The following is a 24,023-nucleotide window of genomic DNA, read 5'->3' on the forward strand; positions in this document are numbered from 1 at the left end:
GAACATGAAACAATGGGTGTTACCATACACACTGTAATGAGAGTGATCAGGTAAGGTGAGCTATTACCAGCAGGAGAGAAAAAAAAATTATTATTGTAGTGATAATCAAGGTGTGCCATTTCCAGCTGTAGACAAGAACGTGTGAGGAACAGTGGTGGTGGGGGGGAATAAACATGGGGAAATAATTTTACTTTGTTTAATGTCACATCCACTTCCTTCTTTATTCAAGCCTAATTTAATGCTGTCCAGTTTGCAAATTAATTCCAATTCAGCAGTCTCTCGTTGGAGTCTGTTTTTGAAGTTTTTTTGTTGAAGAATTGCCACTTTTAGGTCTGTAATCGAGTGACCAGAGAGATTGAAGTATTCTCTGACTGGTTTTTGAATGTTATAATTCTTGACATCTGATTTGTGTCCATTTATTTTTTTATGTAAAGACTGTCTGCTTTGGCCAATGTACATGGCAGAGGGGCATTGCTGGCACATGATGGCATATACCACATTGGTAGATGCGCAGGTGAACAAGCATCTGATAGTGTGGCTGATGTGATTAGGCCCTATGATGGTGTCCCCTGAATAGATATGTAGACACAGTTGGCAACAGGCTTTGTTGCAAGGATAGGTTCCTGGGTTAGTGTTTTTGTTGTGTGGTGTGTGGTTGCTGGTGAGTATTTGCTTCATGTTGAGGGGCTGTCTGTAAGCAGGGACTGGCCTGTCTCCCAAGATCTGTGAGAGTGATGGGTCGTCCTTCAGGCCATCCATAGCTTCAGAAACAACTAGGACATCGTAATCAAAAAGGCTGACAAAGGAGGTGCTGTTGTCATGAATAGGTCAGAATGTGAACAAGAGGCTGCTAGGCAGCTCTCTAACACCACATTCTACAAGCCATTACCCTCTGATCCCACTGAGAGTTACCAAAAGAAACAACACCATCTGCTCAAGAAACTCCCTGAAAAAGCACAAGAACAAATCGGCACAGACACACCCCTAGAATAAAGACTGGGAGTTTGTGTCATTACACAAAGTAAAACTATTTCCCCATGTTTATTTCCCCCACACACACACTGTTCCTCACACATTCTTGTCTACAGCTGGAAATGGCCCACCTTGATTATCACTACAAAAGGTTTTTTTCCCTCTCCTGCTGGTAATAGCTCACTTTACCTGATCACTCTTGTTACAGTGTGTATGGTAACACCCATTGTTTCATGTTCTCTGTGTATATAACATCTGCTCACTGTATTTTCCACTGAATGCATCCGATGAAGTGAGCTGTAGCTCATGAAAGCTTATGCTCAAATTAATTTGTTAGTCTCTAAGGTGCCCCAAGTACTCCTTTTTCTTTTTGCGGATACAGACTAACACGGATGCTACTCTGAAACCTTCCATGCTGATGACACTCATTAAAAAATAATGTGTTAATTAAATTTGTGACTGAACTCCTTGGGGAGATTTGACAAAACGCAAAGAAGTTACCAATGTGAGATTTCTAAAGATAGGGACGGCACTCGACCCAAGGTTTAAGAATCTGAAGTGCCTTCCAAAATCTGAGAAGGATGAGGTGTGGAGCATGTTTTCAGAAGTCTTAAAAGAGCAACACTCCGATGCAGAAACTACAGAACCTGAACCACCAAAAAGAAAAATCAACCTCCTGGTGGCATCTGACTCAGATGATGAAAATGAACATGCATTGGTCTGCACTGCTTTGGATCGTTATTGAGCAGAACCCGTCATCAGCATGGACACATGTCTTCTGGAATGGTGGTTGAAGCACAAAGGGACAGGGCCATCCTTAGGCATACTCAGCATACTCAGCTGCGTAGGGCACCGTAAAATTTGGGGCACACCTAGATATTAGTGTCCACCCTCCCACCTCTTCCTATCCCTGTTCTGACCCTTCCTGCAGGCTCCCACAGTTTGCTGCTGCAGCCTGGTGAGTCTTCCTGCAGAAGACAGGTTTCAGAGTAACAGCCGTGTTAGTCTGTATTCGCAAAAAGAAAAGGAGTGCTTGTGGCACCTTAGAGACTAACCAATTTATTAGAGCATAAGCTTTCGTGAGCTACAGCTCACTTCATTGGATGCATACTGTGGAAACTGCAGAAGACATTATATACACAGAGACCATGAAACAATACCTCCTCCCACCCCACTCTCCTGCTGCTAATAGCCCATCCAAAGTGACCACTCTCTTTACAATGTGTATGATAATCAAGGTGGGCCATTTCCAGCACAAATACAGGTTTTCTCACCCCCCCCTTCCAAAAACCACAGGCACAAACTCACTCTTGTGTGTGTGGTTTTTGGAAGGGGGGGTGAGAAAACCTGTATTTGTGCTGGAAATGGCCCACCTTGATTATCATACACATTGTAAGGAGAGTGATCACTTTAGATAAGCTATTACCAGCAGGAGAGTGGGGTGGGAGGAGGTATTGTTTCATGGTCTCTGTGTATATAATGCACAGTATGCATCCACAGTATGCATCCGATGAAGTGAGCTGTAGCTCACGAAAGCTTATGCTCAAATAAATTGGTTAGTCTCTAAGGTGCCACAAGTACTCCTTTTCTTCCTCCAGAAGGGATCTAGTAACTTAAAAGTGGAAAAGCCTGCCAGACCTGTTAGCACAACACTGAAACTGTTAAAGAGCCATTCAAGTGGTAATGAAGCCATTTAACAGGCATTTGCCAACCCTCAGGTATATACTGCCAGTTTCTGAATTTACTGACAAAAAACAGTTGTGCATTACTGTAATATTTACTCAGAACATGTTAGTCTACAGGACCTTAGTTTAAAATTTGCTTTAAAAATATTTCATTAGTGTATTGCTGAAGATGATAAAATCACATATCGAAAAAATCCTTGCATTTTTGATTTTTAGATGCACAATCTGAGTATTCATCTTAGCCTTAAATGCTTAGATCTTCAGACATATAGTTTTTTTTAAATAAATCCTTCAAAATACACATTTTAATTTGAATTACGAAAGTACAAAAAACTTGCTTCCAAAGTCTTCCTGTCCTTTCTATCCATCCCTTTCGCTGGACAAACGGGTTTCCCTTGCTTTAGTTCTGACTGTTTGATGAACTAGTTTTAAGAGAGTTTTCTAGCAAAATCAGTATCTTAGTAAGATATAAAATCGTTTGTTATGCCTAAAATCTTTGGAAACATATTTTTTAAAGTTGGTGAAATTTCATAAACATGTCTATTGTTACGGAGATCACACAAAGTAAATTAGTGTTCCCTTTTTCTAAAAGCAATGAACATTGTTACGAACACACTAAATCTCTGTGACTGATTAATTTAAAATAATGTCTTTGTTTCAGTGAGTTAAATATGTAATAATCTGGAATGATTACTTTATGAAGGCTTAAGAGTACATTAAAAATATAAAATCAGCTGAGAAATACTGATTAAGACAAATGTAAAGCAGAGAAGAGCTATATCATGTATTCCCTAATATTTAATGTTGTATTCATTAGGACAGCTGACTTGCCCTTACTACATAGTTTTTGCAAATAAATCTCTGACAAACTTCAGTGTATATCAAAAAACCTGTGACTGACATTTTTTATTTCCAGGTTTAGTGTTTTTAATTAGGTCCCTTCTGCGTGTCCAGTCTTCACCTTCTGGCATGCAGTGGAAAACATGCTCCATTTTCTTTAGAAAGAAATTGCAGAAGAGTGTTTTTTTCAAATGTCATTTGCTTCTTTTGGGTTCAGGGATTTGGCTGGAAGGGGTTGAGCAGGGTGGGGGAGGGAAGGAGGAGGGAGACAGTGGGGAGAGGGCGAGGCCTGGGCAAAGTGGGGGCAGGGCCTAAGGCAGAGCAGGGGTGGAGTATGGGCAGGGCCACCGGCAGAAGAGGTGGGCTGGGGAGCTAGCCTCCCCGAGCGACAGCTTCACCCACTGCCCATGACAGCAGGTAAGAGCAGGTCAGCTCCCGCACACCCAGCGCGCACTGCAGTCTCCTTAGGCAGGAGCCGTATTCACAGAGCTGAATGCGTCGGCACCACGCGTTCTGCGTGAGGGAGAGGGTATGAGGGTCTCTGTGGGGAACTGTGACTCTCCACTGCTGTGAGGCAGGCCGGGCATCTCAGTATCCCTTGCTGCCTCGACCCTCTCTCACCAGGCTGCGAGCTCGGGCTGCCATCGAGCGTAGGGGCGCCGGTTTAAGAATACTGCGTAGGACTCCATAAATCCTAAGGATGGCCCTACAAAGGGACATATGAATCTTTAGCGCATCTGGCATGTAAATATCTTGCAACACCAGCTACAACAGTGCCTTGTGAACGCCTATTCTCACTTTCAGGTGACATTGTAAACAAGAAACAGCATTATCTCCTGCACATGTAACCAAACTTGTTTGTCTGAGCAATTGGCTGAATAACAAATAGGACTGAGGGGACTTGTAGGCGCTAAAGTTTGACATTTTTCAGAGTAACAGCCGTGTTAGTCTGTATTCGCAAAAAGAAAAGGAGTACTTGTGGCACCTTAGAGACTAACCAATTTATTTGAGCATGAGCTTTCGTGAGCTACAGCTCACTTCATCGGATGCATACTGTGGAAACTGCAGAAGACATTATATACACACAGAGACCATGAAACAATACCTCCTCCCACCCCACTGTCCTGCTGGTAATAGCTTATCTAAAGTGATCATCAAGTTGGGCCATTTCCAGCACAAATCCAGGTTCTCTCACTCCCTCACCCCCCTCCAAAAACCACACACACAAACTCACTCTCCTGCTGGTAATAGCTTATCCAAAGTGACCACTCTCCCTACAATGTGCATGATAATCAAGGTGGGCCATTTCCAGTACAAATCCAGGTTTTCTCACCCCCCCACCCCAGGAAATGGCCCACTTTGATTACCATACACATCGTGAAGAGAGTGGTCACCCTGGACGGGCCACCACCAGCAGGAGAGTGAGCCTGCCCGTGGGGGGGCGGAGGGTGAGAAAACCTGGACCTGTGCTGGAAATAGCCCAACCCGATGACCACTCCAGATAAGCCACCACCAGCAGGAGAGCGAGCATGCGTGTGCATGGGGGTGGGGGGGCGAGAGAACCCCGACCTGGGTTATTCTATCTACTACCCAAGATCCATAAACCTGGAAATCCTGGACGCCCCATCGTCTCAGGCATTGGCACCCTGACAGCAGGATTGTCTGGCTATGTAGACTCCCTCCTCAGGCCCTATGCTACCAGCACTCCCAGCTATCTTTGAGACACCACTGACTTCCATCGGTGATCTTCCTGATAACACCATCCTGGCCACTATGGATGTAGAAGCCCTCTACACCAACATTCCACACAAAGATGGACTACAAGCCGTCAAGAACACTATCCCCAATAATGTCACGGCTAACCTGGTGGCTGAACTTTGTGACTTTGTCCTTACCCATAACTATTTTACATTTGGGGACAATGTATACCTTCAGATCAGCGGCACTGCTATGGGTACCCGCATGGCCCCACAGTATGCCAACATTTTTATGGCTGATTTAGAACAACGCTTCCTCAGCTCTCGTCCCCTAAAGCCCCTACTCTACTTGTGCTATATTGATGACATCTTCATCATCTGGACCCATAGAAAAGAAGCCCTTGAGGAATTCCACCATGATTTCAACAATTTCCATCCCACCATCAACCTCAGCCTGGTCCAGTCCACACAAGAGATCCACTTCCTGGACACTACAGTGCTAATAAACAATGGTCACATAAACACCACCCTATACCGGAAACCTACTGACCACTATTCCTACCTACATGCCTCCAGCTTTCACCCTGACCACACCACACAATCCATCATCTACAGCCAAGCTGCAACTGCATTTGCTCCAACCCCTCAGACAGAGACAAACACCTACAAGATCTCTGTCAAGCTTTCTTACAACTACAATACCCACCTGCGGAAGTGAAGAAACAGATTGATAGAGCCAGAAGAGTTCCCAGAAGTCACCTACTACAGGACAGGCCTAACAAAGAAAATAACAGAACGCCACTAGCCGTCACCTTCAGCCCCCAACTAAAACCCCTCCAACGCATTATTAAGGATCTACAACCTATCCTGAAGGGTGACCCAACACTCTCACAAATCTTGGGAGACAGGCCAGTCCTTGCCTACAGACAGCCCCGCAACCTGAAGCAAACACTCACCAACAACCACATACCACACAATAGAACCACTAACCCAGGAACTTATCCTAGCAACAAAGCCCGTTGCCAACTGTGCCCACATATCTATTCAGGGGACACCATAACAGGGCCTAATAACATCAGCCACACTATCAGAGGCTCGTTCACCTGCACATCCACCAATGTGATATATGCCATCATGTGCCAGCAATGCCCCTCTGCCATATACATTGGTCAAACTGGACAGTCTCTACATAAAAGAATAAATGGACACAAATTAGATGTCAAGAATTATAACATTCATAAACCAGTCGGAGAACACTTCAGTCTCTCTGGTCATGCAATCACAGACATGAAGGTCACTATCTTAAAACAAAAAAACTTCAAATCCAGACTCCAGCGAGAAACTGCTGAATTGGAATTCATTTGCAAATTGGATACTATTAATTTAGGCTTAAACAGAGACTGGGAGTGGCTAAGTCATTATGCAAGGTAGCCTATTTCCCCTTGTTTTTTCCTAGCCCCCTCCCCCAGACGTTCTGGTTAAACTTGGATTTAAACTTGGAGAGTGGTCAGTTTGGATGAGCTATTGCCAGCAGGAGAGTGAGTTTGTGTGTGTGTGTGTGTGTCCCCAGAATAGGGGGGGAGGGTGAGAGAGCCTGGATTTGTGCTGGAAATGGCCCACCTTGATTACCATGCACATTGTGGGGAGAGTGGTCACTTTGGATGGGCTGTAGCCAGCGGGAGAGTGAGTTTGTGTGTAAGAGTATGGGGGTGTGGGGGTGAGAGGACCTGGATTTGTGCTGGAGGTGGCCCAACTTGGTGGTCACTTTGGATAGGCTGTTGCCAGCGAGACAGTGGGGTGTGGGAAGGTGTTGTTTTCGTGGTCTCTGTGTGTGTATGGTGTCTTCTGCAGTTTCCACGGTGTGCATCCGATGGGGTGGGCTGTGGCTCGCGAGGGCTCATGCTCGGATGGATTGGTTGGTCTCTGGGGTGCCACGGGTGCTCCTTTTCTTTTTGCGAATGCAGACGAGCGCGGCTGCTACTCTGAAACCTATAAAGTTGTCGTCAGATCTGGAGCAGGAGACACTAATACTGTGAGGAGGGAAAGATGCCACACACAGGTTTCGGAGTGACAGCCGTGTTGGTCTGTGTTCGCAGGGGGAGGGGGAGTGCTTGTGGCGCCTTGGAGACTGGCCAGTTTATTTTGGCATGGGCTTTCGTGGGCTGCAGCTCACTTCGTCGGATGCGTGCCATGGAGGCTGCAGAGGACATTGTGTGCACACAGGGACCATGGGGAGGTGCCTCCTCCCACCCCACTGTCCTGCTGGTGGTGGCTTGTCTGGAGCGATCATCGGGTTGGGCCATTTCCAGCACGGATCCAGGTTTTCTCGCCCTCCGCCCCCCCACACACGGACTCGCTCTCCTGCTGGTGGTGGCCCATCCGGGGTGACCACTCTCTTCGCAACGTGTGTGGTGGTCCGGGTGGGCCATTTCCTGCATAGGTCCGGGTTCTCTCGCTCCCTCGCCCCCCTCCAGGGACCGCACGCACGGACTCACTCTCCTGCTGGTGGTGGCTTGTCTGGGGTGGCCACTCTCCCTGCGATGTGCGTGGTGATCGGGATGGACCATTTCCAGCGCGGGTCCGGGTTCTCTCGCCCCCCCACCTCCATGCACACGCAGGCTCGCTCTCCTGCTGGTGGTGGCTTATCTGGAGTGGTCATCGGGTTGGGCCATTTCCAGCGCAGGTCCAGGTTTTCTCACCCTCCGCCGCCCCACGGGCAGGCTCACTCTCCTGCTGGTGGTGGCCCGTCCAGGGTGACCACTCTCTTCACGATGTGTATGGTAATCAAGGTGGGCCATTTCCTGGGGTGGGGGAGTAAGAAAACCTGGATTTGTACTGGAAATGGCCCACCTTGATTATCATGCACATTGTAGGGAGAGTGGTCACTTTGGATAAGCTATTACCAGCAGGAGAGTGAGTTTGTGTGTGTGGTTTTTGGAGGGGGGTGAGGGAGTGAGAGAACCTGGATTTATGCAGGAAATGGCCCACCTTGATTATCACACACATTGTGAAGAGAGTGGTCACTTTGGATGGGCTATTACCAGCAGGAGAGTGAGTTTGTGTGGGGGGGGGGACGGAGGGTGAGAAAACCTGGATTTGTGCTGGAAATGGCCCAACTTGATGATCACTTTAGATAAGCTATTACCAGTAGGACAGTGGGGTGGGAGGAGGTATTGTTTCATGGTCTCTGTGTGTATATAATGTCTTCTGCAGTTTCCACGGTATGCATCCGATGAAGTGAGCTGTAGCTCATGAAAGCTCATGCTCAAATAAATTGGTTAGTCTCTAAGGTGCCACAAGTGCTCCTTTTCTTTTTGCAAAGTTTGACATTGTTTTATTTTTGAATGCAGGTTCTTTTGTGCATAATTCTACACTTTTAAGTTCAACTTTTATGATAAAGAGATTGCACTACAGTCCTTGTATTAGGTGAATTGAAAAATACTATTTTATTTTTACAGTGCAAATATTTATTCTAAAAATTAATATAAAGTGAGCACTGTACACTCTGTATTCTGTGTTGAATTTGAAATCAATATATTTGAAAATGTGCAAAAATCCAAAAATATTTAAATACATGGTATGCTATTATTGGTTAACAGCGCAATAAATCATAGAATCATAGAATATCAGGGTTGGAAGGGACCCCAGAAGGTCATCTAGTCCAACCCCCTGCTCAAAGCAGGACCAATTCCCAGTTAAATCATCCCAGCCAGGGCTTTGTCAAGCCTGACCTTAAAAACCTCTGAGGAAGGAGATTCTACCACCTCCCTAGGTAATGCATTCCAGTGTTTCACCACCCTCTTAGTGAAAAAGTTTTTCCTAATATCTAATCTAAACCTCCCCCACTGCAACTTGAGACCATTACTCCTCGTTCTGTCATCTGCTACTATTGAGAACAGTCTAGAGCCATCCTCTTTGGAACCCCCTTTCAGGTAGTTGAAAGCAGCTATCAAATCCCCCCTCATTCTTCTCTTCTGCAGGCTAAACAATCCCAGCTCCCTCAGCCTCTCCTCATAACTCATGTGTTCCAGTCCCCTAATCATTTTTGTTGCCCTTCGCTGGACTCTCTCCAATTTATCCACATCCTTCTTGAAGTGTGGGGCCCAAAACTGGACACAGTACTCCAGATGAGGCCTCACCAATGTCAAATAGAGGGGAACGATCACATCCCTCGATCTGCTCGCTATGCCCCTACTTATACAGCCCAAAATGCCATTGGCCTTCTTGGCAACAAGGGCACACTGCTGACTCATATCCAGCTTCTCGTCCACTGTCACCCTTAGGTCCTTTTCCGCAGAACTGCTGCCTAGCCATTCGGTCCCTAGTCTGTAGCTGTGCATTGGGTTCTTCCGTCCTAAGTGCAGGACCCTGCACTTATCCTTATTGAACCTCATCAGATTTCTTTTGGACCAATCCTCCAATTTGTCTAGGTCCTTCTGTATCCTATCCCTCCCCTCCAGCGTATCTACCACTCCTCCCAGTTTAGTATCATCCGCAAATTTGCTGAGAGTGCAATCCACACCATCCTCCAGATCATTTATGAAGATATTGAACAAAACCGGCCCCAGGACCGACCCTTGGGGCACTCCACTTGATACCGGCTGCCAACTAGACATGGAGCCATTGATCACTACCCGTTGAGCCCGACAATCTAGCCAGCTTTCTACCCACCTTATAGTGCATTCATCCAGCCCATACTTCCTTAACTTGCTGACAAGAATACTGTGGGAGACCGTGTCAAAAGCTTTGCTAAAGTCAAGAAACAATACATCCACTGCTTTCCCTTCATCCACAGAACCAGTAATCTCATCATAAAAGGCGATTAGATTAGTCAGGCATGACCTTCCCTTGGTGAATCCATGCTGACTGTTCCTGATCACTTTCCTCTCATGTAAGTGCTTCAGGATTGATTCTTTGAGGACCTGCTCCATGATTTTTCCAGGGACTGAGGTGAGGCTGACTGGCCTGTAGTTCCCAGGATCCTCCTTCTTCCCTTTTTTAAAGATTGGCACTACATTAGCCTTTTTCCAGTCATCCGGGACTTCCCCAGTTCGCCACGAGTTTTCAAAGATAATGGCCAATGGCTCTGCAATCACAGCCTCTAATTCCTTCAGCACTCTCGGATGCAACTCGTCCGGCCCCATGGACTTGTGCACGTCCAGCTTTTCTAAATAGTCCCTAACCACCTCTATCTCCACAGAGGGCTGGCCATCTCTTCCCCATGTTGTGATGCCCAGCGCAGCAGTCTGGGAGCTGACCTTGTTAGTGAAAACAGAGGCAAAAAAAGCCTTGAGTACATTAGCTTTTTCCACATCCTCTGTCACTAGGTTGCCTCCCTCATTCAGAAAGGGGCCCACACATTCCTTGGCTTTCTTCTTGTTGCCAACATACCTGAAGAAATATTTTTAACCATTTGACAGCCCTATTTAAAATCCCTTCCCTAAAAAAAATCTGGGGAGTTTTGGAATTTTGTCTTTTTAAAAAAATAAAGAGAGAAATTCTAAGCTCAAGCTCCCATAGGATTGTGGGATTCAACCTATTTATGCCCCCTCACCCCACAAGTATTATACTAGAGAGAAGTTTCAGAGTAGCAGCCGTGTTAGTCTGTATTCGCAAAAAGAAAAGGAGGACTTGTGGCACCTTAGAGACTAACCAATTTATCTGAGCATGAGCTTTCGTGAGCTACAGATGAAGTGAGCTGTAGCTCATGAAAGCTCATGCTCAAATAAATTGGTTAGTCTCTAAGGTGCCACAAGTCCTCTTTCACTAGAGAGAAGATGTGGTCTAGTGGAATGAGTGAAGATCTGGGAGTCAGGAGACCGAGGCTCAGTCACACTGGCACTGATGCAACATGATTTGAAAGGAATCCCTTATGCACACATTTTGAAAAATAAATGTTGAGTGCCTCAGTTTTTAAGTTGCTTAACTTTAGACTCAAATGGCCTGACATTCAGAGATGGCAGCACCAATATCTCCCACTGATTTCAGCTGGACTTGTGGGTTCACACTGTAGAAAACTAAAAACTGAAGCTGCCAAACTAGAGGGCACTTTTGAAAATTTAGGTCCCAGTCCTGTGATGATCCAAACTGACCCCTAAACGTATACAAAGTCAGACTGACTTAATAGGCATAAGAGTCCATCCAGATGGATCAGTTTTCAGGATTGACTTGCTCTTAACTTTTCTGTTCTTCAGGAAGATCCCAGTGCAGGAAAATAGTGAAGCACATACTTAATTTTAAACATGTGAGACAATTGATTTCAACGAAACTATTCACATGCTTAGTTAAGAACATGCTTAAATGATTTGATTTATCAGGGCCAAAACTTGAAGTTAAAGTGCTTTCCTGACTTCGTGGAGCACTTTGAGATCTGCAGAAGAAGAATAGCTACAAAAGTGTAAAGTATTTTTACTATTACTGCCATACATAGAATTGTCCACTAGAGGTTCCCATAACCCTGGAAGATATGTACAGTACCATCGGAGATTTCTTAGGTATTGCTTGTAAGGTGAGAATGGGCTAATTAAATGTATTCATATGTAATGAAGTCCACTTTTATGTTCTGCATCATCTGTGATCGTTAATGAAAGATGGGGACACAATTCTTTGATCAGCATTTATTTCTTGTTACAATTGTTATAATTCACTTTTGTTCAATCAAATTAGGTCACATGAGAGGTTCTCTGGTTACTCTTCAGAAACTAGTTCATCTGTTTCCCAATGATATCTCATTGAAGAATGATCTTGGAGTGGGTTACCTCTTAATAGGAGATAACAGTAATGCCAAGAAAGTTTATGAGGAGGTGAGCTTCCATTTCATATCAATTGAGAAAAAATACATTGTTAATATATTTATTCAAAATTTTGCTTACTAACTCCCTTAATGCTTTGTGAAACAAATCATGTATATGTATGGCTCTTACGGGTTAACATAAATAACACTTTTCTCATGAATAGTTGATTTTAAATTGGTTAATCAAATATTCCTCTTCTTTATAGACTAGTAAAGTTCAGGTGAAACTTTTTCACATGATTAACATAAATTGGCTCCTTATATCTTAGGGTAACCAGCTGTGTGTGTATTTATATACTAATGTACATAGGAATCTAACACTCATGGTGAGAGGTGAAGACTTTTAATTATCTATAGGACAGAACATAGCACAGACACCTTACTTTGCTCTGCCAATGTGCCTCAGCCCTGTTCTGGAGAGATGGATGTGTAGGCCCTACCAAATTCACGGCCGTGAAAAACACTTCACGGACAGTGAAATCAGACTTCCCCCGTGAAATCTAGCTATTGGAGGGAAGGAGGATGGGCAGGGCTGGGGGTGCCGCAGCTGGGGCATCTACTGTTCATCGGGCTCCAGCTGCTAATCAGCTGGGTTCTGGAGGGATGGGACTTCCTCTTTTCTTGCACAGCTACTCTCGGGAGGAAATCAGACCCACCTTTATCTCTGGGTACCTCCTCCAGCTGCAGGAAGCCCCTAGAGGTGGGTCTGATCCCTCCCCCGGCCGTGTAGGGGAAAAGGAAGTCCTGTCTCTCCTCAGCTGGCTGCGTCTAGGAACCCCTGGCTGAGGCACTCCCAGTAGCATGGGGGAGATCAGACTGACCTCTGTGAACTTCCCCCGGCTGCAGGAAGCTCCACAGGTATTGTCTTCAGAACCCAGCTATGAAGGCAGTGCAGAAGTGAGGGTGGCAATCCTGCAACCCCCCTACAACAGCTTTGCCCCCCCCACCCCACCTCCTTTTGGGTTGGGACCCCTGCAGTTACAACATCATGAAATTTCAAATGTTAACATCTGAAAATGTGAAATTGACCACATTTGGCCAAGAAATTGATCAAAATGGACCATGAATTTGGTAGGGCATTAGGGATGTGATAGAGTGGTTCAATCTCTGACCTTTCAAACCTTGTCGTCTTTGCTCAGACTGCCAACACAAGTGCCAATTTAATCATGTATTTTATGTGGTGTTTTGTTCACTAGGATTGATGCTGCTTACCTGTTTCACACTTTAGTTGAATATCCTGGTAGAAGCTCCACCCATCTGGGAGGGTTTCCCTAGCCACATGGCAGAGAAAGCAGGAAACCCCTCCCACCATGTGTGGAGTTTCATCTCGTCTGGCAGGTCAGAAGCTTCCAGAGCTCAGGCTGCGTGAGGGGCTGTTCCCTGCTGAGTGAGGGGAGGCCCTGTCCTTCCCCTGAAGATGCTGGTGCTCTTGTTGGACCACCCGAGCTACAGAATTAACTAGGTTGGCCAGTGCAGGAGAAGGCTGTTCTCCAAAGTGAGGAATAGGCTAAGCTGTTGGTGCATTGTGCTGGGTCCACAGGGTAGTCAGTTGCTACTGTAGCAAATAAAATTGTTGCTCTACCTTGCACAGCTCTGTCTCCCCCACTCTCCTGGGAGGTAGAGGGAGCTCCTTCCCCATGTGGTGCCCCCAGAGGATCGATGAGCTGCTGGAGCTGGATTTCATGTTTAGGGAAGGGTGTGGTCGGAGCAAGGAGACCAGTTCCAGTCCCCACCTTCCAGGTGTTCTCAGCACAGTGTTTGCTGTGGCTGCTGTTTTGGCATCTTATATAAACCCTGCCTTAGAAGGTTAATGTTCCGTTATTATTTTGGCATGCTGCCAACATTTTCCTACAGAACGTAAGTGAGATGAAAAAAATGGCAATTTTTAATAGTTGGTATCTCAGCCAAATCTGCACAGAATATCATGGAACAATGAAAAGACATGACGGACCTTGGACTAGAGACTTCCTTCTGAATTTCAATGGCATGTTGCAAACAGTGTAGGTGTTAGAGCTTGTTAAAAAAGGTCACAAGATTTCACTTGGAGTCACAAAGAGGCACTCATCACTACAGAGGATCAAGTCCTAAAATCCTAAATCAGTAATGGAATATACTGATGTAATTCTAAATAGCTACATTTTAAAAGAATATTGCTGAAAATCATTTCTTACTTCAAGCAGTGACCTGATTTTAGGGCTGTAGGTGTTTTCTTGCAACAATGAATGACATCCCCTAAGAAAATGAATGCTGCTCTTTGCAAATATTAGGTGGTAGTCATGTCATTAGCTGTTGCAAAGAAAATAAAGTAATCTGAATTTGAGTCTTGGCAGATTTCCATTTTCCCTCTTCTCTGCTTATTTGCCACTGAAGTTGAATCATCTTTGTAACAGCGGAGTTGGATTCAGAAAATGAGATAAGCAGCACTGTTTTAAAATCAGTTTTTCAAAGTTTTCCATAAAAAGTGGCATGTACAGTCAGGTTTTGATTTCAGAGGTGATCGGCTTATGTGCAACATGTCCTTTCTTTTCACTTCAAAGATGATGAACCTAAACATCATACCTTGAATTAAAAGACTTCTATGTCTATAACTAGACTTTAACCTGATGGGAAATATGCCCTATTTTATCAGGCTGTCCCCGTACCACTGCTGGAAGGGAATGTTAAGAAATAGGATTTCAATTTTTCCCCCCTTCCTTTGAATGTTATATTTAGGAATTGAGGAAGAATGCATTAAAAGCAATCTTTGGAGGAGTCACAGATTTGTTTGTTTTCAAAGGTCTACAGATCATGATTTAACACTCTTCAAGGAATTCCTCATTTACAGAGCAAGTGATCTGAAGGCAAATTCTGTCTGCCCCTTTGTGCCACTGATTGGTTATTATTCTGAATAGCCCCTGAGGAGCAATTTAGCATAACTTCTTTCTAAGCATAATTAATATTGTATGCAACAATAGCAACAGGTTAATATAATTTACAATAAATGCTTCAAGTGTACTTTCTGCTGATTTTTATTGGATCACTCTCCTGGAGTGGTCCTGAATGTAGATTTTTGTCTACTTTTTGTCTACTTTGTCTACTGCCAAACTAGAGGGCACAGATAAAAAATAATTATATGAGGTGTAAAAGAGCACAGAATCTAATCCAAAGGAAAGAAGAGAAGGTACTTGCCCAAAGATCTTTTTAAGAGGCAGGATTGTGTGTTGTGAGACAATTACTGGAAAAGACACAGGAGTATATGGGTGAAACATGTATGTGCATTGCTAAGGACTGACATAACTAATAGTTTCAGGAATGTTTTTGTACTGTAGTTCTATAACTGCATTTTTAAAATATGGAAGGCTTCGCTATTGCCTTAGCCCTGGTCTACACTTAAAATTTAGATCAACCTAGCCACATTGCTCAGGGTATGAAAAATGTACTTCTCTGAGCACAGGCACTGACTTTCATTTTTCCGGGTGGGTGCTCCACCCCAAGGCCCTGCCCCCTCTCCGCCCCCTCCCCTGAGCACACCCTGCCCACTGCAGAACAGCTGACTGGCAGGTGGGTGCTAAGCACCCACTATTTTTTTTTCTGTGGGTGCTCCAGCCCCAGAGCTCCCACGGAGTCGTCATCTATGTCCCTGAGTGCCATAGTTAAGCCAGCCCAACTCCCAGTGTTGACATGGCTAGGTCGATTGAAGAATTTTTCCATCCACATAGCTACTGCCACGTGAGGAGGTGGATTACCTACATCAGTGGAAAACCCCCTTCCCTCGATGCAGGGAACGCCTAAGCTACGGTGCTAGAACAGCAACTGTGCTGCTGTAGCCCCTGGTGTGTATACAGGCTCCCAGATTTGGTCACTCTGCTAGATCCTCAGCTGGTGTAAATTGGCATAGCTCCATTGATATCCACGGAGCTCTGCTGATTAAGCTGAGGATCTGTCCTGGTGTCCATGCCCATTCCTCTCACTCTTTAAAATAATGGAAGTTGTAGAAGTTGTAACAAAAGACAGACTTAAGAACGTAATTGATATCATATATTACCACACATGACACTAAAGTAAACACATAATTAGTCGCAAAAAAATAGAGAAGGGTGAAAGTGGTGAGTGTAGTTTGAGGGTATTGGAGCTTAGACCCACCTTCTTCATACTTCACCCTTTGCTTAAAACACTCCCCTTCTACAGGGATGAGAAGATGCATACAATACTGTGACGCTCCCCAGGGGCACTTCGCTACCACCTGCCCTTAGCCAGAGGAAGCCTTGTCTGTGGATCAGCTCCCAAACACCACCAGCTTCTGGCAACATTTACAGTACTCTCTAGACTTCCACAGGCCCTGCTCTCTCGTTACAGGTTAATGATAGGCACTTTCCAACTCCTGAGTCTTCCAAGCAGTCTCCAGCATCCCCCTGGAATGTCCAGCCCTGATCCACTGGGCACTCACAGAATTCCCAGAGGGCCTGTTCTCAAAGGAACGGTACCCATGGTTTGCCAGTTACACCATAGAACTCAGTTCTGCCTAACATATAGCACTTAAATTTGTTTATAGAGAAAGCAAGTATAAGTTTATTGAACAAAGACCAGAGAGTCAAATGATAGCATGCAGAAGTACTGGAAACAAAGGGCTACATTTGAAATCAAATCATAACATGCATACTAAAGCCTACACTTAACTAATAAAATATTGCCATGTCAAGAGCAAAAGCTCTTCCAGCATACTGCAATAAGGCTTGGCTGTGATCCTCCGTTCATGAAACAACCATGCTGTACTCTTGCCTCCTCAGTGGAAAGATTTATACTTTCTTTGTCTCTACAGTTATAGTTGAAAAATCCATTGTCCGCACTTGTGACAGGATAACCCCTACCGCTTGTGTTTTCCTGTCTAGGGCCTCCCCTGGAGACTTTACGATCACTTGATTAACATTTTGCTGTGACGGTAATGTGTGTCCATTGGGAACCATACGATACTCAGTTTGCATATAGACGGACAGATAAAGGTTTCTTGCCTGAAAGAAACTTTTCTTAACTTTTTTGCCCTAAGCCACAGACCTGAAGAACATAAGTTTCAGTATATAAACATAACTCCTTACATATTCTCTGTACACACATTTTACAATGATTGAGGACCAGTATGACAGACTTTTATACATACCTTATATGACATGCTTCGATGAACTACTATGTAGATACCAGACCCAAAGATCCCTGTAACCTCTGTGCAGCCCAGTGCCCTCTGTCAGCGGACACCAAGAGGTCCCTCGGTCACAAATATCCTCTCTAAGCCTATTCTCCAAGCCACTTCAATCTATCCCAAGTAACATCTCACTTCTCTATTGTCTGTGGGCTTGTCTTCACTGCAGACTTGAGCATTGTCCCCAACTCAAGTTCATCCACACACAAAAACCCTTTAACTTGAATGTGGTGGTTCTTTCAACTCAAGTGGGCTAGCCTGTCAGGCGTTATAGGCTATAGCTTGAGTTTGCACAGCTTGTCAGTCACATGGTAACACAGCCATGCTGCAGTGAGGACACAGGCTAGCTCCACTTGAGTGATGTAATTCCCTCTGTGTGCCAAGGAAAGGACAAATAAGTTATCCCACAACTCACTGGGAAAAAATTCATAGAGCAGCTCTGTTTGCTGCAGTGCAGAGAACCATGGGATATGCCCCTAGAAGTCTTCACACCACACACGAGTGAGTGCAGTGTGGTCATAGTAGCTGAAAAGTTATTTTACAATGTGGCCACTCGCACTTGAACAAGGCTAACTCAAGAGAATTAACTTGAGTGTAGATTACTCAAGTTAATTCTGCAGTGAAGACATGCTCTATGAGACATGAGGGGGAGGAAAAGAAAATAAAGAAATGTAGCTGAACTGCTAAGATAAGTGCAGATAATGTTAATTTGTGCAGCTTGTGATTTCTAACTATAAAGATGTGCTTGACGCTGTTTTACTGTACACATAAATTATTGTAGTGAGATACCAAAATGTCATGAAGGAGCCTGGAAAAACCTGACCAAGTCAAGTGATTCTTAGAGAGTTGTTAGCAGATGATAGTGTTTGTTTAAACCACAAAATCCTAACACGATTGTTGGTCTGTCACATTCTGAGCAATCTAAATTAATTTTGAAAAGAAATGCATAAATGAATATGTAATCATTATTTATTTGCTTTAAAACAGGTCCTGAGTCTGGCTCCAAATGATGGCTTTGCTAAAGTACATTATGGCTTCATCCTCAAGGCAGAAAACAAGATAATAGAGAGCATTCCATATTTGAAGGTGGAATTCCCGTATTAGTCATTTTCTTTCTTTCTTTCTTTCTTTCTTTCTTTCTTTCTTTCTTTCTTTCTTTCTTTCTTTCTTTCTTTCTTTCTTTCTTTCTTTCTTTCTTTCTTTCTTTCTTTCATGAAAAATACATTTTTCTGGTAGAAAAATGGTAGAAAAGGGGGAGGGGGAATTGTGATAACACGGGTTTAGCTATAAGCACAATAGTTATAAATAACTATTTATACTACCCCAGAATATATTCATAACTGCACAGATCTGTAAAGTGAGACACCTTTATATATCCAAGATTCAAGCATAAAGTATTAATGTTTCCTTGGTCACTAATGAATGATCTTATGTGATGGACAGGTTTGAGTTTCTGATTGTTTTGAGATTGGCAGTATGGGGCCAACCTTAAGGTGCTTGAGTAATCCAAATTATTCATCTGCATACTTTTGAATGTTTGGGAGGAAAGTTTGTAAAGTGAAACCCTGTCTTGGAATTTCCAGGCTTCCTAAAAAAAACAAAAAACCTTCTTTTTGTGGGGGAGGGCTGTGAAGGAAGATGCAGTTGAAAAAACCACAGTGTTTCTAAGATTTTTTTGACTGAAGTAAGTGTTATTCATTCAACCTCAATGGGTAGTGATCAATGGCTCAATGTCTAGTTGGCAGCCGGTATCAAGCGGTTTTGTTCAACATCTTCATTTAATGATCTGGATGATGGGATGGATTACACCCTCAGCAAGTTCACAGATGACACTAAGCTGCGGGGAGAGGTAGATACACTGGAGGGTAGGGATAGGGTACAGAGTGACCTAGACAAATTGGAGGATTGGGCCAAAAGAAATCTGATGAGGATCAACCAGGACAAGTGCAGAGTCCTGCACTTAGGACAGAAGAATCCCATGCACCGCTACAGGATGGGGACTGACTGGCGAAGTGGCAGTTCTGCAGAAAAGACCCTGGGGATTACAATGAACGAGAAGCTGGATATGAGTCAGCAGTGTGCCCTTGTTGCCAAGAAGGCTAACGGCATATTGGACTGCATTAGTAGGAACATTGCCAACAGATCGAGGGAAGTGATTATTCCCCTCTATTTGGCACTGGTGAGGCCATATCTGGAGTATTGCATCCAGTTTTTGGGCCCCCCATTACAGAAAGGATGTGGACAAATTGGAGAGAGTCCAGCGGAGGGCAACAAAAATGATCAGGGGGCTGGAGCACATGGCTTATGAGAAGAGTCTGAGGGAACTGAGCTTATTTAGTTTGCAGAAGAGAACAGTGATGGGGGATTTGATAGCAGCTTTCAACTACCTGAAGGGGGTTTCCAAAGACGATGGAGCTAAGCTGTTCTCAGTAGTGGCAAATGACAGAAGAAGCAGTGGTCTCAAGTTGCAGTTGGGGATGTCTAGTTTGGATATTAGGAAAAACTATTTCACTAGGAGGGTGGGGAAGCACTGGAATGGGTTACCTAGAGGAGAGGTGGAATCTCCATCCTTAGAGGTTTTTAAAGCCCAGCTTGACAAAGCCCTGGCTGGGTGCTTTAGTTGGGGTTGGTCCTGCTTTGAGCAGGGGGTTGGACTAGATGACCTCCTGAGGTCTCTTCCAACCCTAATCTTCTATGATTCTTCTATGATTCTATGAACCTAAATTCCAGGATAACAAATAATTTTACTTGTATATATTTATTTAGTGATATTTTACATGTCTATTTCTTGGATTGAATGGACACCTTACTGTAACAGCTAAATTAACTCAGTTTTACTGGTGTTTCTTTTTATTTCTTTCTCTAGGAAGGCCTAGAGTCTGGTGACCCTGGCACTGATGATGGACGCTTTTATTTTCATTTAGGTGATGCCCTGCAGAGAGTTGGAAGCAAAGAGGTACGAGTCTTACATATCCCTTATTCTAAAAAATGCAGTCCTGCAAGGTGCTGAGCGCTTTTTTTCCAATCCAGAAAAGCACCTAAGCATGGTCGTAACATTGGGAACGTGAATAGTCCCATTGGTTTAACAGCCTAGAGTGTGGTGGTGCTCAGACTGTAAGACATCAGCAGCAGAAAGTCTGCCTGGAGTGTGGGTGCACAGCAACCCATTGTTAAATCCTGATCCACCGGAGCGGAAGGGAAGGGCACAGAAAGATAACCAGTGCAAACCAAGGAGTAGGCAGGGCAGCCAGAGGAATTCACAGATTCAATGAGTGAAATTTTTGACTAATAAGTCTGTGTTTGACTAAAAGATATGCTGCTACCACTGAAGGTAGAACCAACTCTGGACTACAGGAACTTTTCCCCCAGGGACAAAAATAGATGAATATAGTATGTGTGCATGTTTGTTCACAGGTTCAAAGTAACAAACTCCCTTCGACCTCAACAATGGGAGTAGGACTCTCACTGCAACAGACATATAAGTAGTGCAGGACTTGGAACCAGTGCATTGGTTTCCTGTAATCATTCATGTGTTAAATTAGCAGGCAGATCAGTAAAATAGGATCCTTGCTTAAATATTGAGGATTTTTCTTCAGGACATAATGCGCACAAAATATGATGGAAACCAAGAGAGCTTCTGATTTATTGAATTTAGTATATTCAAAGTTACACATGTGGATTAGCCCTACTTCTTTTGTGGGGAAATCAGAAGACCTGGGTATTTTTTAAACTATGAATCCTAATATTGACAGGAAAATAAAAAAGTTTCTTTGATAAGGAATATGGACAGCTGAAAACAAGAAGTTTTCTATTTGTGTGTTGTTTATCAGTGATACAAAAAATATTTCAGAGGCATTGACATTCAAGCCATTTTAGAAATGCAGTCCTCTTGTGTATCTTATATCCAATCATTGGAACAAATGAATCTGCTCATGGCATTTCTGTAGTCAACATAAACCAGTGGCTATAATCAGATTTTGGCTGTGATCTTAACTGGAACCAGATAACCAAATATGACTGACCTTCAATTATTTTATGAAAATCTTATAGAACTGTGATTATAACTCCTCATGGAACAATTAGACTGAAGCTAAATCTCCAGATCCAGGTGACAATATTTTAGCACCTCAATTTTTAAAGTTGGGCTATCTCCTGTGGAAGTTTAATAAAATATCCCTCTGCTGAATTCTTGTGGATTTAAAAATTAATTTGCAAATAAGAACTAGTTGGCCTCCCCTTTATATATATATTTACTAATTTGTATTTGTACTAATATATATATATATATAAATAAAACAAAATTGAAATGCTTTTATGCTCAAAGTGGAGAAGATTAAGGAGAAGAAGAAGAATCCTGCTTGTAAGGACTATACTAGAGGACTAAATTATTATGTGTGGCTAACGATACCACACAGACACAATTAATTTGTACCATCCTAATTCCCAAGTAGGGATTTGTACTAATGTATATGGAGTTGAAGGCCAAAGTTCTGTAGAAAAAGATCTAATCAATGATGAATGAACTTCTTGGGGTAGAGCAGACTGTTAAATTTATCACAATGGGAAAGTCCACTGTTAATCTAACTTTTTCTCACTGGCCTTGCTAGACTTGCTGAACTTCAAGATTTAATCAAGGAAAGAGATCAGTACATAAGGAACATACGGAATTGTCATCACAGAAAGTAGACATTCATCTATTAGGGCTAAATTAGCAATTCATCTTTGGTAAATTGCAGGGGGTAGAGTAGAATAGGCTCTTTCCAACTCAAATAATCCTATAAGATGGCACACTGAATTAAAAAAATATAAAATAAATGGAAAGTACTATGTAAAGAATAAGTGGAGAAAATGATTTTTCATGGGGACTATATGGACTAAGTAATTATCAGACTATTAATCAATTGGAAAACATTGTTTATTGTTGCAGCTATCTTAAATTATAGAGTGGGCTCCGTCTAATCTTTCCCGACATTGACAGATGTATTTGAAATAAAAATGTTTTTAATATGGGCTAACAATAATATACATCCCTACACATAAATAGCACTAGTGATCTCTCTCCACAGTCAGTAGTTCAAACAGGTAATTCAAACTCTTGTCACCTGGGCTAGCTTTAGGTATATTGCAAATGAACATATAAAGTCTACTAGTAGTCATAGTTGTTACAACTACAGGCTGAGGAACATATGTTAAAAAATCATCCTGTTTCCATTTCAGAGGCTTAACCCAGATAAACTTAAACTATAAAGATATACTGGAGATTACCCAAGGTAATACATAACATTTTTATGATCCATACCTAAAGACACAATTTTAAAAATCTCCTCTCAGAAACTTGTAATATTTTGTAGCAATCAAAAGGAAAAGCTCCAAGGCTGTCCACTGTTATTCTATTTGTCAACACGGCTTTTCAGTGCTTTATACATTTACTGTAAGAGCACATTTTGCAGCAATTCTATCCTTCATAGATCAGAGTTTTATACACCAGAGTATCATCCAACGTTTTAAGAGTGATGAAAACTTAAACATAGACCTCCAAAGAAATAATTCTCTCTGGTTTCATAGTCCTTGATGGTTGCTTAATAACTTGTCTTTGAAATCCAACTCAGCCACTAAAGTGTAAAGTACTTTTTTTATTTGAACAAAAGTGTATTAAGTAATTGGTTAAAATGACACATCAGATTTTTTAGGAAGGAATTCCATTATGTGAAGAAATCCAATAGCTTCTTTAATCGGTGATGGCTAAGATTAAGTCAAAGCATGCAGTATTGTAGTATCTGATTCCTGTACAAGAAACACTTCTATTTTTGTTTCTACTTCTCTAGGCTTTTTGGGGCAGTTTAGTATGCTGGCATTACTGTCCTATACTGGATGGAATGTCAAATGTGCTTAGTTGGATTGTATTCATTTTTGTCTATAAGCTTACCTACAGAGAGAACCAAAAGTGATTGTCCTTTCGCTTAAATGTTAAACATCTGTATTTCTACTGCAAACAATCTTGGGTGTTCGTCCTTTGTGCCATATGTGTGCAGTTTACTAGATGACTGTAGTTACTGTAAAAAGAAAAGGAGTACTTGTGGCACCTTAGAGACTAACCAATTTATTAGAGCATAAGCTTTCGTGAGCTACAGCTCACTTCCTCAGATGTAGTTACTGTGTACAGCCAGGGATTCATTGTAACAGAAGGGATAAGGGGACTGTTTTCTATTCTATGTTTGTACAGTCTAGCACAGAGTGCCTAACTGGGGCCTTTACGTGTTACTGAAATACAAATAATAATAATAATTAATACAACATCATAAACACACGCAGTGTTCCACCTTCTGGTGAGTTCTCTTTGGAGTAGATCATCTTTTCTTCTCCTTGGATCTGTACTTTAGTGGCAGAAAAAGGCAAAATTAACCTTGCCTGCTGATAGAGGGTGAGAGCCTACGATTCCTTGCTTATGTGAGTAGTCCCACTGAGGTCAAGCTTGCAGGATCAGACCAAAGCAAGAGCATAAGAGTTAGACAGGATTTATTGTGGAGCAGTGGTTAGCAAACTGTGGCACACTGGCTGCAATCAAATGGGTCTTTATAATTGATTCAATAAATCAAAATGTGCACAGTCATATGGAACTGGGTGGGGAGAAGGCAGCTGCCAGTCAGCCCCTGCCTCTAGGGGTTACTGTTCCCATGCTGGGCAGTCAGGATGCTGGAGCTGGGTCTCCTCTCTGGCACCAGCTGATCTTTCTCCCCTGCCTCAACCTCTGCTCCCCAGCTGGCTTAGAGTGGCTGAGGCATGGTAGAAGAGGGGTGGGCAAGCAGGGTGGGTCCTCTGTTTCAGGAGGTCTGGGAGAGGGGCTCTTGGCAGCACTGCCTTGA

General features: G+C 43.2%; 1 protein-coding gene across 12 annotated transcripts in view; it reads left to right on the forward strand.

Annotated features, from left to right (window-relative positions):
* Positions 1 to 24,023, forward strand: part of ASPH (aspartate beta-hydroxylase) — a 207,705-nt gene that overhangs the window by 155,053 nt on the left and 28,629 nt on the right. For all 12 annotated transcript variants that reach the window (XM_073331031.1, XM_073331032.1, XM_073331035.1 and 9 more), the window contains 3 exons: positions 11,861 to 11,997; positions 18,148 to 18,246; positions 20,027 to 20,116. In XM_073331031.1, coding sequence (XP_073187132.1) covers positions 11,861 to 11,997; positions 18,148 to 18,246; positions 20,027 to 20,116 — 326 coding nt within the window. The remainder of the gene's footprint in view (positions 1 to 11,860; positions 11,998 to 18,147; positions 18,247 to 20,026; positions 20,117 to 24,023) is intronic.

The sequence above is a fragment of the Lepidochelys kempii genome, chromosome 2, assembly GCF_965140265.1.
Source record: "Lepidochelys kempii isolate rLepKem1 chromosome 2, rLepKem1.hap2, whole genome shotgun sequence".
Taxonomy (NCBI): Eukaryota; Metazoa; Chordata; order Testudines; family Cheloniidae; genus Lepidochelys; species Lepidochelys kempii.